Source organism: Pelodiscus sinensis, chromosome 4 (genome assembly GCF_049634645.1).
Source record: "Pelodiscus sinensis isolate JC-2024 chromosome 4, ASM4963464v1, whole genome shotgun sequence".
NCBI lineage: Eukaryota > Metazoa > Chordata > Testudines > Trionychidae > Pelodiscus > Pelodiscus sinensis.
Genome location: NC_134714.1, coordinates 131966924 through 131982882, shown reverse-complemented (window position 1 = coordinate 131982882; position 15959 = coordinate 131966924). Strand labels below are relative to the sequence as shown.

The window sequence follows — 15959 nt, the reverse complement described above, 5'->3', positions numbered from 1 at the left end:
GACCTTTTAGCCACAATGGAGTTGTGCTGATTTATACTGGGTTGGGATGTGTCAAGTGACTCCAATGGAGAGACCTCCATGTACACAGGCAGAGAACCTGGTCTAATGGGCAGTGTCCATGTGATGGTTACACCATTGAGCATGTCTTTCCACGGCCACCAGACCTAGCAAAGTGTGGGAAAAACCTAAGCATTCTCACTGGGCGCAAGATGAGCAATGTACCTGGTGTAGGTAGGATCTGTCGGCCTGTGTGCCATCACTAGAAGCCAGGAAAGAGTCCACATTCACTTTTCCAGAGCTGAACAAGGCTGCTGGGTAGGGCCAAGTGGCTGCCGTTGGGAAAATCTCCTTGTGAGAGGTCAGGCAGGCAGGGCTCAGCTGTATTACAGAAACTGAAAAGATCTGGGAAGTGAAGGAAGGGAATTACTATGTGCAATGCCCAGCAGCAGCCAGTGTTATAAGTAGCCCATCTCACAAGATGAGAGCCAGGAAGGATCCTGTACAGAACAGATCCCAGCACGGAAAGGTGAAGGAATTGATGTTTCCCCTCTTCTGTGGCGTAATCTTCTCCATGGAATGTATCAGCTTTCCATCACCCTAACAAACTCGCTTGCTCCCTAAGCCACAGCTGTGGGACTGGCGATGTTCCAGGGCAGCTCAGCAAGAGGGGAGGCCATCATGCAGCATAGGGCATGCAGTGCAGTCTGAGAGGCTGCCCCAAGCCAGAGAACAGGGGGGATGTGCTACCATAGAGACCCCACTGGTATGTCTGAGCTGAACAACAAACTTTGATACTAAGTAAATCTGAACAAAAATGGAAAATGTTTTTGTTATTTTTAGAGACCATTCTGGAATGGAAAGGAATGGGATGCCATAGATCCCTAGTCTAGAATTCGATAACTCTGACTCATATTGCATCATTTAATAACACTAGGAGTAAGGAGTGGGCAAAATTAACCACCAGGGCATGAATTACACCAATGGTGGCTTTGGTTCCCTGAGCTCATTAATGAGGTATTGTGTCTCTCTGAGTTCGGGTATTCCCAGGTGCTTGAGGAATAACATTCCATAGATCGCAGATCTCAGTATAAAACTTCCTGAATATGGTAATCTGGCAGTTTCTGTCAATGGGGAAACACCACCACGTCTATCTCTTCTCAGCAGGTACGTGCTGTTCTCCTGCATCATAGCACACATGCATACAGACAGCAGAGTGATCAGAAGGAATTGAATTGAAGATCCCCAGCACTAAATACCTGAGCTCAGATCCAACCCTTCAAACTAAAGGAAAAACCTCAGTGTTTGAAAAAACAGGCAATTAGAATGTCACTGAAGGTAACGCTTTTTCTGGGCTTTCCTACAGACGAAAGAACATGCCATTTTTAGGTGCCAAAAAGTATCATGAGCACAGCAGAAAAGCTTAACCACAAACTGAGATGCAAAGCTACAGAGCTTCCCTTGCCTAAAGAGGGCAGAGAGATTGACACTTGTTTATTCCTGAATTAAGCAATAATCTCATCTCACTGAGATGGTTTCTCCCTGATTCTTCCACAGCAGGGCCGAAAGTCACTGTTGCTTGGATTAATGAACAGGAGTGTTCATGTGGGTTGTATGGTTAACCTGCATGTCCTTGTATTTGTACAGTGTGTGCATTGTATGGAACACCTGGAAAGATCAGCTGTGAACATCTGGCTCTGTGGACTAAGTCCTTCTTTTTCATCACTTAACTTTGGTACAAAAAAAGGATAGGTTTCCAGAGCCATCCACCTGAGGAGATGGAAGAGGGAAATCACTCCGTGGTGACTGAGTTCATTCTCTCAGGACTGACAGATCATCCAGAGCTTCAGGTCCCTCTATTTGTTTTGTTCCTACTGATTTATTTTGTCACCCTGGTGGGGAACGGGGGGATGATCTTGTTAATCACGATTGAACCTCGACTCCACACCCCCATGTACTTTTTCCTTGGTAATTTGTCTTTATGTGATTTCTGCTATTCCTCGACAATTGCCCCCAAGATGATGCAGAATTTCTTAGCGGAGAGGAAAAGCATTTCTTACACTGCCTGTGCCGTGCAATTGTATTTATCTTTCCTTTTTCAAGATATTGAGTGTCTCTTGCTGGCTGTGATGGCGTATGACCGTTATGTGGCCATCTGTAACCCGCTGCTCTATACAGTCACCATGTCCAAGCGGCTTTGTAACCTCCTGCTGGCTGGGGTGTTTGCAGTGGCATTGATGGATTCAACTATAAGCACCTACTATATATTTCGGCTATCATTTTGCCGCTCTAACATCATCAATCATTTCTTCTGTGACACTCCCCCGCTGCTGGCACTCTCTTGCTCTGACACACACATCAATGAGATTTTGATGCTTGCCTTTGCATGCTACGTTGTAGCGAGCAGCATTGTGACCATTCTCCTCTCCTATATTTGCATCATCTCGTCCATCCTGAGGATGCGCTCTGCTGAAGGCCGGAGAAAAGCTTTCTCCACCTGCACTTCCCACTTGACTGCTGTGGGCATTTTTCATGGAACTCTTCTCTTTATGTATTTCCGACCCACCAACAGCTATTCCATGGACACAGACAAAATTGCCTCCGTGTTTTACACGCTGGTGATCCCCATGTTGAACCCCCTCATCTACAGCCTGAGGAACAGGGAGGTGAAAAGCGCTTTGAAGAAAGCAATGAATAAACTCCTGACCCATTCTTAAATCTTGTTATCTCAATCTAAACTTTTCTTGGCACTGAGGTCAGTTTTATGATGTGTTTGCAAGTGTGAAGTGTGTGATTTTTATAACTGAACCAAAGGGAGATTTGAACACCCTCCTTATACTCTGCAGCTCTTTATGTTTTCTGTTGGGTGGTTGTAGAGATTGTCATTTAGTTTCTGTCCATGCGCAAGGAGGAGAAAGGTGATTTCCATCAGAATATCCTTTATTGTAAGCTAAGGGCATAGCAAAACAAATAAGAGCAGAGGTAACATTTCCAAGAGAGAGCACGGTGTGGGTGCCTACTCTCTGAGGGTATGTCTACACTACTCTCCTAGTTCGAACTAGGAGGGTAATGTAGGCATTCCGCACTTGCAAATGAAGCCCGGGATTTGAATTTCCCGGGCTTCGTTTGCATAAACTGGGCGCTGCCATTTTTAAATCCCTGCTTGTTCGAACCCCGTGCCACACGGCTATACGCGGCACGAACTAGGTAGTTCGGACTAGGCTTCCTAGTCCGAGCTACCGTTACTCCTCATTCCACGAGGAGTAACAGTAGTTCGGACTAGGAAGCCTAGTCCGAACTACCTAGTTCGTGCCGTGTGTTGCCGCGCGGCATGGGGTTCGAACGAGCAGGGATTTAAAAATGGCGGCGCCCAGTTTATGCAAATGAAGCCCGGGAAATTCAAATCCCAGGCTTCATTTGCAAGTGCGGTATGCCTACATTACCCTGCTAGTTCGAACTAGCGGGGTAGTGTAGACATACCCTGACAGTCTGCATTGGACTGACTACAAATAGCATAGGAATGGTGAGTTTTCTCCACAACATCAGTTAAAAAGCAAGTTAAATTATCCATGTTTGTTTTTTGCATCCGTGTTACACTGTTGATTCATAGTGGCCCACAGGCTATATATGACCTCTAGATCACTTTCTACACTACTCCTTCCTAAACAGTAATTTCCCTTTTTGTGTGTGTTCCTTCCTAAGGGAGCTGATTGTTCCTTTCCAAGGAAGCACTTTGCATTTGTCCTTCTTGAACTTCATCCTATTTTCCTATAATAATTTCGACAGTTTGTCCAGATTATTTTGAATTCTCACATTACCCTTCAAGATAGTTGCTCTCCCAGCTGGGTGTCATTTACAACTTTTATCTGGCCATTCTCTGTAGCACTGGTGATGATATTAAACAGAACCTGACTCAGAACTGACCCCTCATTGTGAGACATTTTGGACACTGTCTTTTATACTGTCCAGGAACTTTCTCAGAGACTGTCAATGCCAATGCTGTAAGTCTATCTAAGTTATACCACTTCATGCACATATAACTCAGTTTGACTTACGACAGACTCCACACCATACTGTGTTAATGGGAGCATTGTGTAACAGAAGTAGTGCACATTCAATCCCCTGACGGCACCAGTGCAGACCAGCCTCGATAGGAATCTGTGACCGAACACAGACTCCGAGGGATGGGAAGTACAGACATTGATAGGCAAGTGCTCTCCCATTGACTAAACACGTCTATAACATGCTTGTTAATAAATATTGCTTTGTTTATCCCAGCAGTCCAGATTTAGCCAGTGGTATAGCTATGACCTCAGTCTCCTCTGTTACAGCTGTTATGTTGTAAATAAAACACAGGAAGAATAAAAAGAATGATTCTATAGACTGATTACTTGGGGAACACATCTAAAGAGTGAGATGCTCAACTTCATGGTTTTGTTCCATTGGCTATTTAATTAGGTAGACCAACTCTGGAAGGAGAGGTTGAGAGCATCTCTGACCTGAATAGCAGATTGCTCCCAATCTGGGATTCTTTCGCGAAATACAGGAAATCCAAGCCCACATCTTTGTCCAGAACTAGATAGAAGTAGGAAGTGAATCTTAATCTCCCATCTTAGTGGTGAACTTCCCAATATTGGGCAAAAAATTACAAAGGGGGGATGCAACCCGCTCCCCCCACCTCCTACCTTTGGCTTCTCCCCACCTTCCATCCATGGTTTTGGGACAAAGCTATTGTAGAATTTCTAACATGTCTTTGAAAAGTTTCAGGTCAACCAAAACTGCACTGCTTTGAATAGTACATTATTGCCTCATAAGAAATTCACTCATTTCTAGAGTCTTTTGCATCATGGTTGTTACACCTCATGCTGACAACCAAAAAAATGGGTTACTGAGACTTGGATTCCAAGTCCATTTTTAATCTTGGAACTAAAGGACTAGGGGAGTGGACCCAAAGAACTGTCAAACTGGGTGATCTTAGCTTCTGTAGGCAACATTAATGAATTGATAAGGTGTTCCCGTATTTGTTGAAGCATATTGTAAAGGTAGATACATGTGTTATTCAGCCTCCATATTCACCATAAATACATTTTTAATGACCATAAATTTTTGCAACTATATTTCTATTTTCCACATTCATTGATGAAAAATTAACATCTTTTTTCAGAATACTGGTATTGCATGAAATAAAAAAAATATTTTCTTCTGTACACTGTGTAAGTGACTTTTCTCATTTCAGATGCCTAGAAGTAGTGTTTTCCAAAGCATTTACTAGTTCTTGGTACATCTGGACAAATATGAATATGTGGATCTTAAATTATTTCTGCCTCCCTTTGGCCATGTCTGACTGGGAGTAACTGAACTTGCCTCCCTTAGTGCAGGGTTCATAAATATTTGTAGCTCCTTACATGGCCCTCAACAATGGAGTGCCTCCAAGCACCTCAAAATCTTTATCGTATTTATTGTTGCTTATTCCATGTTAGGAGGAGCAGTATCATTTCTAATTTTCAGATGAAGAGCTGAGGCACAGAGAAAGTAAATGTGCAAACTTTAAGAAGCACAGAAGGAACAGTCATGTAAAATCTACAGATAAGGGAGGGGTGAATCCACCCCTCATATTATACAGTTCTGCAACACTCTTCAGATTCACCATGTGGGTCTCACAAATGAACTGATGTCATCTCTCATAAACTCCAGGCCTGAATTTTTAAATATTCAGGGAAACTGGCTGGATTCCCTATCTGAAGATACACTGAAAATTCAGGATGCTGCCATCAGCTTACCTCATACTTTACTGGCACCTCAACCATGAGACCTGTTTCAGGGGTAAGTGGTATCAAATCCACCATGTCTCTTGACCTGTTCCTCCGCTCATGGTTGAAAACATGTTCAGGTTCACACCATTTGAAGATTTGAGCCTTTGGCTTCAATGGAGCTGTGCTGATCTACACCGCCTGGAGATCTGGCCAATGACTCCAGTGGAGACACATTCATGTACACAGGCCCGGATTTTAGTCTAATGGGCAGTGCCGTTGTTATGGTTACACCATTAAGCATTTCTGTCCATGTCCATCAGACATAGCACAGGGTAGAGAGGCCATGAGCATCCTCAGTAGGCACAGACTGAGGACTGTCGCAGGTGTAAGGAGGCCCAATTTCCCTATGTGACATCACTACAAGCCAGGGGAGAATGCACATTCTCTTTTCTCAACCTCAACAAGGTTGCTAGGCAAGGATAAGAGGAAACTCTCCATGTGGGAGGCTGGGTAGGTAGGGCCCATCTCTATTTCAGGAACTACCAAAACTTGGGACCAGTAGGAAAAGAATTGCTATGTGCAATGCTGTCATGATTATGAGGGTTAGCCAGCAGCCTGGGGATTAAGAGGTTAACTACACCTAGCCAGGTGGAGTGACCAGTAGGAATGTAGGTGGGACTTTCAAACTGGGACAAAGGAATTTGGGTTTTTTTCCTTTCTCCCTTTTGTCTCTCTGGGTGTGTTCTCTGCAGCTACAGAGAGGGACAAGCATGTCTCTCTCTTTCCAAGACACCATTCTTCATTTTCTGTAAGTAGGGTAAAGTTTAGGTAGTTTCGTTAGGCTTTATTGTTTTAAGGGTTGGGTATGGGATCTGAGATCTGGCACTGTTTAAAAGATGTGGCTTTTGGCTTTTCTTTGTAACTAAGTTCTAGGCCCATGGAGTTTCTCCAGGAGTATATTTTGTTACCGTCCTATCTAGTCATTATACTTGCAACAGGAATATTGTTGTAATAATAAAAGTTCTTTCTTTTCTTTTTATTAACCTGGAATTGTGTGCCCTGATTTTTATTTTAGGGGTGAGATTTCCCAAATGATCTTTCCCCTGATTTCTTTATCAACATTTGGGTGGTGGCAGCGGAAGTTTTGTTCCCAAGATCTAGGTTTTTAAGATTTTGGGGGAAGTTTTATACCAAAGCCTGGTAGATAAGGCTTTGGGGTACCTAAGTTTTACCCTACTTACAGAAAATGAAGAATGGTGTCTTGGAAAGAGAGAGACATGCTTGTCCCTCTCTGTAGCTGCAGAGAACACACCCAGGGTATGTCTACACTACCCTGCTAGTTCGAGCTAGTGGGGGTAATGTAGTCATCCGCAGTTGCAAATGAAGCCCGGGATTTGAATTTCCCGGGCTTCATTTGCATGAAGCCGTCCAGCGCCATTTTTAAATGCCGGCTAGTTCGAACCCCGTGCCGCGCGGCTACATGCGGCATGGAGTAGCTAGTTCGGATTAGGCTTCCTAATCCGAACTAGCTGTACTCCTCGTGGAAGCCTAATCCAAACTAGCTACTCCGTGCCGCGTGTAGCCGCGCGGCACGGGGTTCGCACTAGCCGGCATTTAAAAATGGCACCGGCCGGCTTTATGCAAATGAAGCCCGGGAAATTCAAATCCCGGGCTTCATTTGCAACTGCGGATGACTACATTACCCCCGCTAGTTCGAACTAGCGGGGTAGTGTAGACATACCCCCAGAGAGACAAAAGGGAGAAAGGAAAAAAACCCAAATTCCTTTGTCCCAGTTTGAAAGTCCCACCTACATTCCTACTGGTCACTCCACCTGGCTAGGTGTAGTTAACCCCTTAATCCCCAGGCTGCTGGCCAACCCTCATAATCATGACAAATGCACAGAAGCTGCCGGTGTTAGAACTGGGTGATGAAATCCCTGGCTATGAAGAATCGTATACTGGAAAGATCCCAGTTTTGAGGGGCAGAGAAATTGAATTGTCCCCTCTTTCATAGAATTCTCTCTCTCATGCAAAGACACTTCAGCAAGAGAGGAGACCATCATGTAGTGTAGGGGTGGAGTTCAGACCCGGAGCCGGGAGCATGGCCAAAAATGTTGCAATATGGTATCTGATGGACTCCTGTGGCATTTGTGAGCCAAACTTATGTTTTTGGACAAAAGCATTTGGTCTTCACAAACCAAAAAACAAACTGTTTCTTTGTTGATCAGTTTGACTCACTGAATAACACGGGAGGCAAGAGTGGGACAAATTAATCCCCAGGGCCTGAGTCACTCTGAAGGTGTCTTTGGTTCCCTGAGCACATTAATTAGATGTGATGACCTCCTGAGAGTCTGTATTCCCACTTGCTTCAGCAAGCTTCTCCCATAAATCACAAATCTCAGTATAAAACTTCCCACATGCTCCAGGCAGTTTCTTTCTCTTTTCAGTCATACACCCGTACAGAAAACACGGTGGTCAGCAGCTATGGAACTCAAGAACGTCAGCACCACAAATTTCAGCCTGAGCTCCTACCAAATGAGCTAAAGGATTAAAAAAAACCCTTTGGTTGGACAAAAGGGGGCAATTACATTGTCACAGAATCCAGTTCTTTCCTTGGGTTTTCCTACCAACTAAAGAAAATGCCATTTTCAGATGTTGAGACTCATAATTAGGACTGTGAACCAACTTTTCCTCAATCCGAAACGCCGAGCCACAGAGCTCCCCTTGCCCAAAGAGACGATAGAGACTGATATACATTTGTTCTCACCCCTTCTTGAGCTAAGGAATAATCTCATCACACTGAGACGGTTTTCACCTTGATTCTCTCACAAGTCATTGTATGCTGCTCGGATAAATGAACAGAAGAGTCTGTGTGTGGAGGGCGCGATTGACCTGTGTGTCTATGTATGTGTATGGAAGGCATTGTATGGAACACCTAGACTGACCAGCTGGGAACATCAGTCTTTCTCTGTGCTCGTACTGGTATCCATTGTGAACCCGGACTCCTTTTTCTTCACTTATTTAAATCACAGAGATTGGATAAGTTGCCTGAGCCATCTCCAGACCATTTTACTGTAGCTGCCTGATTTCGGCTCAGAGGAGATGGAAGAGGGAAATCTCTCAGAGGTTACTGAATTCATTCTCACAGGACTGACAGATCGTCCAGAGCTTCAGCACCCCCTGTTTCTTTTGTTCCTACTCATTTATGTTGTCACCGTGGTGGGAAATGGGGGGATGGTCTTGTTAATCACGACTGACCCCCGACTCCACACCCCCATGTACTTTTTCCTCAGGAGTTTATCTTTCTGTGATTTCTGCTATTCTTTTGTAATTTCCCCAAGGATGCTGGCAAATTTCTTAGCTGATAGGAAAAGTATTTCTTACACTGCCTGTGCTTTGCAAATGTATTTCGATATCGCTTTTCAAGAAACTGAGTGTCTCCTGCTGGCTGTGATGGCCTATGACCGTTATGTGGCCATCTGTAACCCATTGCTCTATATGGTCACCATGTCCAGGCAGCGTTGTAACCTACTGATGGCTGCATGCTATGCTGTGGCATTGGTAGACGCAATCATTAACACATATTTTATATTCCGGCTGTCATTCTGCCACTCCAACATCATCAATCATTTCTACTGCGACATGCCCCCACTGCTGGCGCTCTCCTGCTCTGACACCAGCAGCAGTGAGATTGTGATGTTTGCATCCACGTGCTACATTATAGTGACCAGTGTTGTCATCATCCTCCTGTCTTATGTCTGTATCCTCTCCAGCATCCTGAAGATCCGCTCTGCTGAAGGCCAGCGCAAAACCTTCTCCACCTGCACTTCCCACTTGACCGCAGTGATCATGTTTCATGGCACCCTCCTTTTCATGTATTTACGACCCAGCTCCAGCTATTCCATGGGCATAGACAAAATAGCCTCAGTGTTCTACACGTTGGTGATCCCCCTGTTAAATCCCCTCATCTACAGCCTAAGGAACAGGGAGGTGAAGGGGGCCCTAAGGAAATCCATGAATAAACTCCTAAGCAATTCTTGAATCTTTTTTTCTTAGTCCCCTTGTTGCTGTAGGATTGGTTTTATGATGTCATTGCAAGAGTGAAATGTGTGCTTTCTACAGTTGTATCAAAGGGAGGTTTGCACATCCTCTTAGCTCTTTCTGTGCTCTGTGTGTTAGTTATAGAGATTGTTTGTGTCCATGCACAAGGAGAAGAATGGTGATTTCCTCCACAATGTCCTTTTTTGTAAGGTAAGGGCACAACAAAACAAGTAAGAGCAAGGGTAACATTTCCAAGAGACAGCATGGTGTGGATGCCTACTTTGCATAGTGTTCTCTTTTCCCAACTAAATGAACCCACATCTTTCAGTCTTCTCTAATACTGACAATGTGAGAAATAGATTCTGGAGGCACTGATTTCAAAGCCCTTTCTATATCTTGGAACTAAGGGTACATCTAAACTACATGGCTCTGTTGACGGAGCCATGTAGATTTGTTTGTTTGGCAAAGGGAAATGAAGCCACGATTTAAATAATCGCGGCTTCATTTAAATTTAAATGGCTGCCCCGCTCTGCCGATCAGCTGTTTGTCAGCAGATCGAGGCAGTCTGGATGCTCCCCTGTCGGCATGAAAGCCCTTTATCGACCTCCCCAGTAAACCTCATCCTACGAGGCATAACAGGGAGGTCAATAAAGGGCTTTCAGGTCAGCCCAGGAGCGTCCAGACTAGTGCACTGAGCCGACAAACAGCTGATCAGCTGTTTGTCGGCTCAGCGCAGCAGGCATTTAAATTTAAATGAAGCCGCAATTATTTAAATCGCGGCTTCATTTCCCTCTGCAGATCAGCCTAATCTACATGGCTCCATCGACGGAGCCATGTAGTTTAGACACACCCTAAGTGGCCAGGGGATTGGACCCTCAGAACTCCCAGACAGAGTGATCTTAACTTCTATAGGCAACATTAATGAATTGATAAGAGGCTCCCATATTTGTTGATGCTCACAGTTAAGTAGATAGATACTTCACTCCCGATGTTCCATGTAATTCCATGCACTGTAAATACAGTGTTTTTAAAATGACTTTATGTTTTGCAATTACTGTTTCATTTTCCACATTCCTTGATGAAAAATTAACATATTTTGAAACAACAACAACAATGTACAATCTGTAATTGCCTCTTCTCATTCCAACTGTTTGGAAAAGCATTTTTCAAAGCACTACTAATGCAGAGCATATATGGACAAATGTAAAATAATGGATATTCAATTCTTTCAGCCTAACTCAAGAAGTATAGTCTTCCTCCTTTTTTCCCTGCTCTTGGCATCAATACCATCTGAAGGAAATGGAGAGGCATATTGGAACGGGGGAGGATTCTGGTTCAAAGGCACAAGCCTGCAAGACTGGAAAAGGAGGTGGTGAGATAAATCTTTGCTTTGAATTAATTTAGTCTCTTCAGTTAGGTGTTACTGACATTTTACCTTTTATTTCTTTGTAACCAGTTCAGATCTTTATGTCTTATTATTGGTAATCACTGAAAATCTTTCTTTCTGTAGTCAATAAATGTGTTGGATCATTTTATCAAAGCCACTTTGTTTTGGTATCAAAGTCTTTAGGAACCTCTACCTGGGACCAGGATTTCCACCTGTCATTTTCTGTCAATAAAAAGACAGACTTTACACACACTGGTGTTCTCCAGGAGGGCGCTGGACATACAGGACACACAATCTATTGGGCATAGCTGTGCCCTGTGACCTAGAGGTTAGTACTTTGTGTGGTTGTATTGAAAAGCAGCATGTGATACCCTTGTTCCAGAACCTCCTAGAGGTAGACCCCAGAGCCTTAGTTATGTGTTATTTTCATAGCCCAGGTGTCCTCCCCCAAGGTGCTAGCAGACACGTTAGGAGAGAAGAAAGCCATCTCCTCCTCTGTCTATGAGACTCCACTCTGGTTTCCCAGTACATTAGTGGTGATACAGTGACTGCTGTTTCTCTGTCCCTTCAGAGGCAGTGAAGAGAGAGGGAGAGGGACCTCGGGATATCCAGTCCTTCCATTTATACTCCTGTCCTCCCTTTCAGTCACATTACCAGCTAGATACCAGTGACAAAATGTCTATGTGAATGGATCTTTATGGCTCCTTTTTCCTCATATTTTTGAGCTTCTTTTATTTCCCTTCTACCACAATGATGCTATTTTCTGCTTCAATACAGAATTCACACATTCCGTGGTTTCAGACAGACCTGTTTTCTGACAACAGTTTGTATCATGAGTTAATAATAGCATACAGTATCCTCGTTTTTCCTCACATACCGTATTGCCACTCGTGATTTATCAGGATGATACCAATAAACCAATTATAGTTTTCAGATGATACATTCCCAGGGGGATTTTTAAAAGATCTCAACAACAACAACAACAACAACAAATTCAAAGATTTCACACAAAGAAATTAAGCCCCTCCACAGGCTTTGCCCTCTGAAACACAAGACACAAACACATCAGCCATTGAAATTTTTGACCCCTAAAACGTGAGAGGCCCACTGCATGTACAGCACAACAAAAATTTCTAGCCACAACCATAAATTTGTCTAGGTAGCACAATCATTGCTAATTTGTGGGAACGGCTCTTGATTTGAACGACCCTTCAAATTCTATTGAAATGTGATAATATCCTATTGCAATAAAACTCTTCATTCCCATCCTCGCGCCTCAAAGGAAACACAGCAATAGCTCATAGCATGTTCAATCTGCCTTTCAATTGGAACATCCCCCAGGTAGCCAGCTATGGAGTGTGCCAGGCAGGAGTTAACCTGCATTAGAATCTTGTTCAATTCTGGTCTGATCTCTGTGAGGTCTAGATCTAGTCCCAAATCCCAGAAAAAGCCCTTCCAAGGGTGCCTAGGACAGGAGTCAAATTCAGCAGAGCCAGGGCTCTTGCATCAATGACATTTGCTAAATTTGAGGTCCCTCTGCTCTTGTTCTGTAATGGTTTGTCTACACAGCAAAGTTATTTTGAAATAACAGCCCTTATTTTGAAATAACTTTACTAGTATCTACTCAGCCAAACCGCTATTTTGAAATGCATGTTGTGTGGAGACGCGTTATTTTGAAATAACTTATTTCGAATTAACTATTTTGAAATAAGATATTTTGAAATAACACTGTAGTGTAGATATACCCTCAGGGAAGAACACAGCCCTTCAGCAAGGGGAAAGGTTTAAACAAGTAAATATTCCCCTCTCCGAACCCTCACTGGGATTTGTTGAGGACTGAAGACGGTTTCAGTGAAGTTGTACTGCCTAGTGCAATGGCCCTAGAGGGCAGGGGCATGAAGAGCGTTTTCTCTTCCCTAGCATGACCAGATTGCTGGAGAAGGACAGGTGCTTGCTGCTAGCACAGACTCCAATGGACCCATTTACTTATTTATTGGGCAGTAACAGCAGGGCACCCTCCTCTCCCAAACACCCCTTCTGGTTCGGTGTCTCTACACTTTAGAGCAGTGGTCTCCAATCTTTTTATACCCAAGATCACTTTTTAAATGACAGACCAAGCCAAGAGCTACTGCCCTGCCCTTCCTTGAAGCCCCGCCCTCTCTATTCTCCTCCTCTCCATCACTTGCTATCCCCAATCCTTATACTGCTACTTTAAAAAAAATCCCACCATTCCTCACAGCTCTTCACCTGTGCAGTTGCTCGGTGAGTAGCTGCTCCTCAAATGAGGAAATCTAATGTAAATGTACTGCACAGGTGCACAGTTCAGAGACGGCTCAAGAGGTACTCTTAGAGCCTCTGAGATCTACCGGTAGATCACGATCTACTGGTTGGTGACCACTGCTTTAAAGTATCCCTGCTCTGCTATCGGGCCGTACCCCAGGGAATCCTACCTGGAGGAAATGGTTTTGCCTTTCCAGCTTCCTTCTGACCCTAGCTCTAGCCACAACCATAATCAGTTGGGCCACTAAGTATTTAACAACCCTTTTACCCCATCTAATTGTAGGCCACTCTCTCAGTGGCCCGACTGTCTCTTCAAATCCCGGCACAGGAACCCTAGGAACAGCAGCCACACAGCACCATGTCCCTTTAACCAAACTGCATCAGGTTCCTGGCCTACTGCACCATGTACCCAAACTTCACTGATGCGTCATCTTTACCTCAAGGCAAATGGAGGTTGAGGCCCAGCAGCCAGCCAGGAACGCCTGCTCCCTCCCCCAGTTCTGCCAACACTGAGCTGTCCGTGGTGCTAAAGTTTGTTTTAGGCATCCAGGAGTTCAAAGCCACGACGCTGATTTACACCATGTGGGGTTCTAGACTGGGGTGGGAAACCTTCTTTGGACCGGGAGCCACAGAAAATCAGTCGGGGGCCACACACAAATTAAAAGCAAAAAAAAACCACCTCACTGTGGCCCCCAATTGAGGAGACACCCCACATTTCCCTCGGACATCAGAGCCTTGCGGGGGAGGCCAGGATCGTAGGTTTTGTGTGCTCCAGTCCTCAGGGGTGCAGCTGCATGCAACCCTCAGACCTGAGCTTCCCCATGTCTGTTCTACACCATTGACATCTATGACTCTATGTCAAGTTACAGAGATTTTCCATTGATTCCTGATTTTTAGTACAACCTTCTGAGAACACACAACATTGAGCCTCACCCTCTAATTACAGGTAGAACATCTCAATTGGAAACCCACCCAGCCTTGATTTGGTAAGTGGTATTAAATCCACCATGACTCTTGGCCTGTTTCCCTGTTCGTGGTTGAAAACATGGTCAGGTTCAAAGCCATTGAAGACGTGGCCCTTTGGCTACAATGGGGCTGTCCTGATTCACACCGACTGGAGATCTGGCCAATGACTCCAATGGAGAGACATCCATGTACACTGGCAGGGGACCTGGTCTAATGGGCAGCGTCTGTGCGATGGTTTCACTACTGAGCATGTCTGTCCACATCCACCAGACCTAGCTCAGTGCGGAGAAGGGCTGAGCTTCCTCAGAGGGCACAAGCTGAACAATGTAGAAATTCTAAGGAGGCCCTGTCGGCCTGTGTAACATCACTACATCACATTCTCTTTTTTCCTACCTCAACAAGGCTGCTGGGCAGGGCCAAGTGGCTACTTTTGGGAAAATCTCCATGTGAGAGGTTGGACAGACAGGGCTCAGCTGTATTTCAGTAACTGCCAAACCCTGGGAAGTGAAGGAAAAGAATTGCTATGTGCAATGCCCAGGAGCGGCCAGTGTTATAAGTAGCACATCTCACAAGATGAGATCCAGGAAGGATACTGTACAGGCCAGATGCCAGCAGTGATGGGTGGAGGAACTGAATTTTCCCCTCTTCCATGGAGATATCTTTTCTTTGGAAAGTGTCAGCTTTCCACCAACTTATCAATCTCGCTTCCTCCCCAAGCCATTGTTGTGGGACACAGGTGATGTTCCAGGGCAGTTCAGCAAGAGGGAAGGCCATCATTCAGCATAGGTCATGCAGTGCAGTCTGGGAGCCTGAACCTAGCCACAGTATGGGGGGATGTGATATCACAAGGACCCCTCTCATATTTCTGAACTGAACAACTAAGTATGGACAAACCACAAAACACATTTTCCATTTTTGTTCAGATTTACTTAATGGAACGGATCACAGCTCCACCTTCCTGGACCGGAACATAGTGGGATGCCATAGATCCCTAGCCTCGAAGTAGATAAATCTGACACAATTTGCATCATTTTGTAACAAGAGGAGGAAAGAGTAGGCCAAATTAATCCCAAGGGCATGCGTTACCCCCATGATGGCTTTGGTTCCCTGAGCTCATTAATGAGGTGTTGTGTCTCCCTGGGCTCGGGTTTTCCCAGGTGCTTAAGGAATAATGTTCCATAGATCGCAGATCTCACTATAAAACTTCCTGAACGCGACAGTTTCTGTCAATGGGGAAACACCACACATCTGTCTCTTCACAGGAGGTACGTTCCCTTGTCCTACAACACAGCCACACACCCATAGAGAAACCAGGGTAATTGGCAGCTATTGAATTGAAGATCCCCTGCACTAAATACCTGAGCCCAGATCCAACCCTTCAAACTAAATGAAAAACCTCAGTGTTTGAAAAAACAGACAATTAGAATGTCACTAAAGGAAGCGCTTTCTCTGGGCTTTCCTAGGACTAAAGAGGGTGCCATTTTTAGGTGCCAAAAAGTGTCATGAGCACAACAGAAAAGCTTTACCCCAAACTC

At 44.6% G+C, this 15959-nt stretch overlaps 2 protein-coding genes across 2 annotated transcripts; both read left to right on the top strand.

Moving 5' to 3' along the window:
• The first annotated feature begins 1775 nt into the window (after positions 1-1775).
• On the top strand, positions 1776-2714 carry LOC102459186 (olfactory receptor 5AP2-like). Its single transcript, XM_006111816.2, has one exon. The coding sequence runs from the start codon at positions 1776-1778 to the stop codon at positions 2712-2714; it is 939 nt and encodes a 312-aa protein (XP_006111878.2).
• A 6138-nt stretch (positions 2715-8852) lies between these two features.
• Positions 8853-9791, top strand: LOC102459424 (olfactory receptor 8U9-like). The gene has a single exon (XM_006111817.2). It carries the CDS (start codon positions 8853-8855, stop codon positions 9789-9791), a length of 939 nt encoding a protein of 312 aa, XP_006111879.2.
• Positions 9792-15959: the final 6168 nt, after the last annotated feature.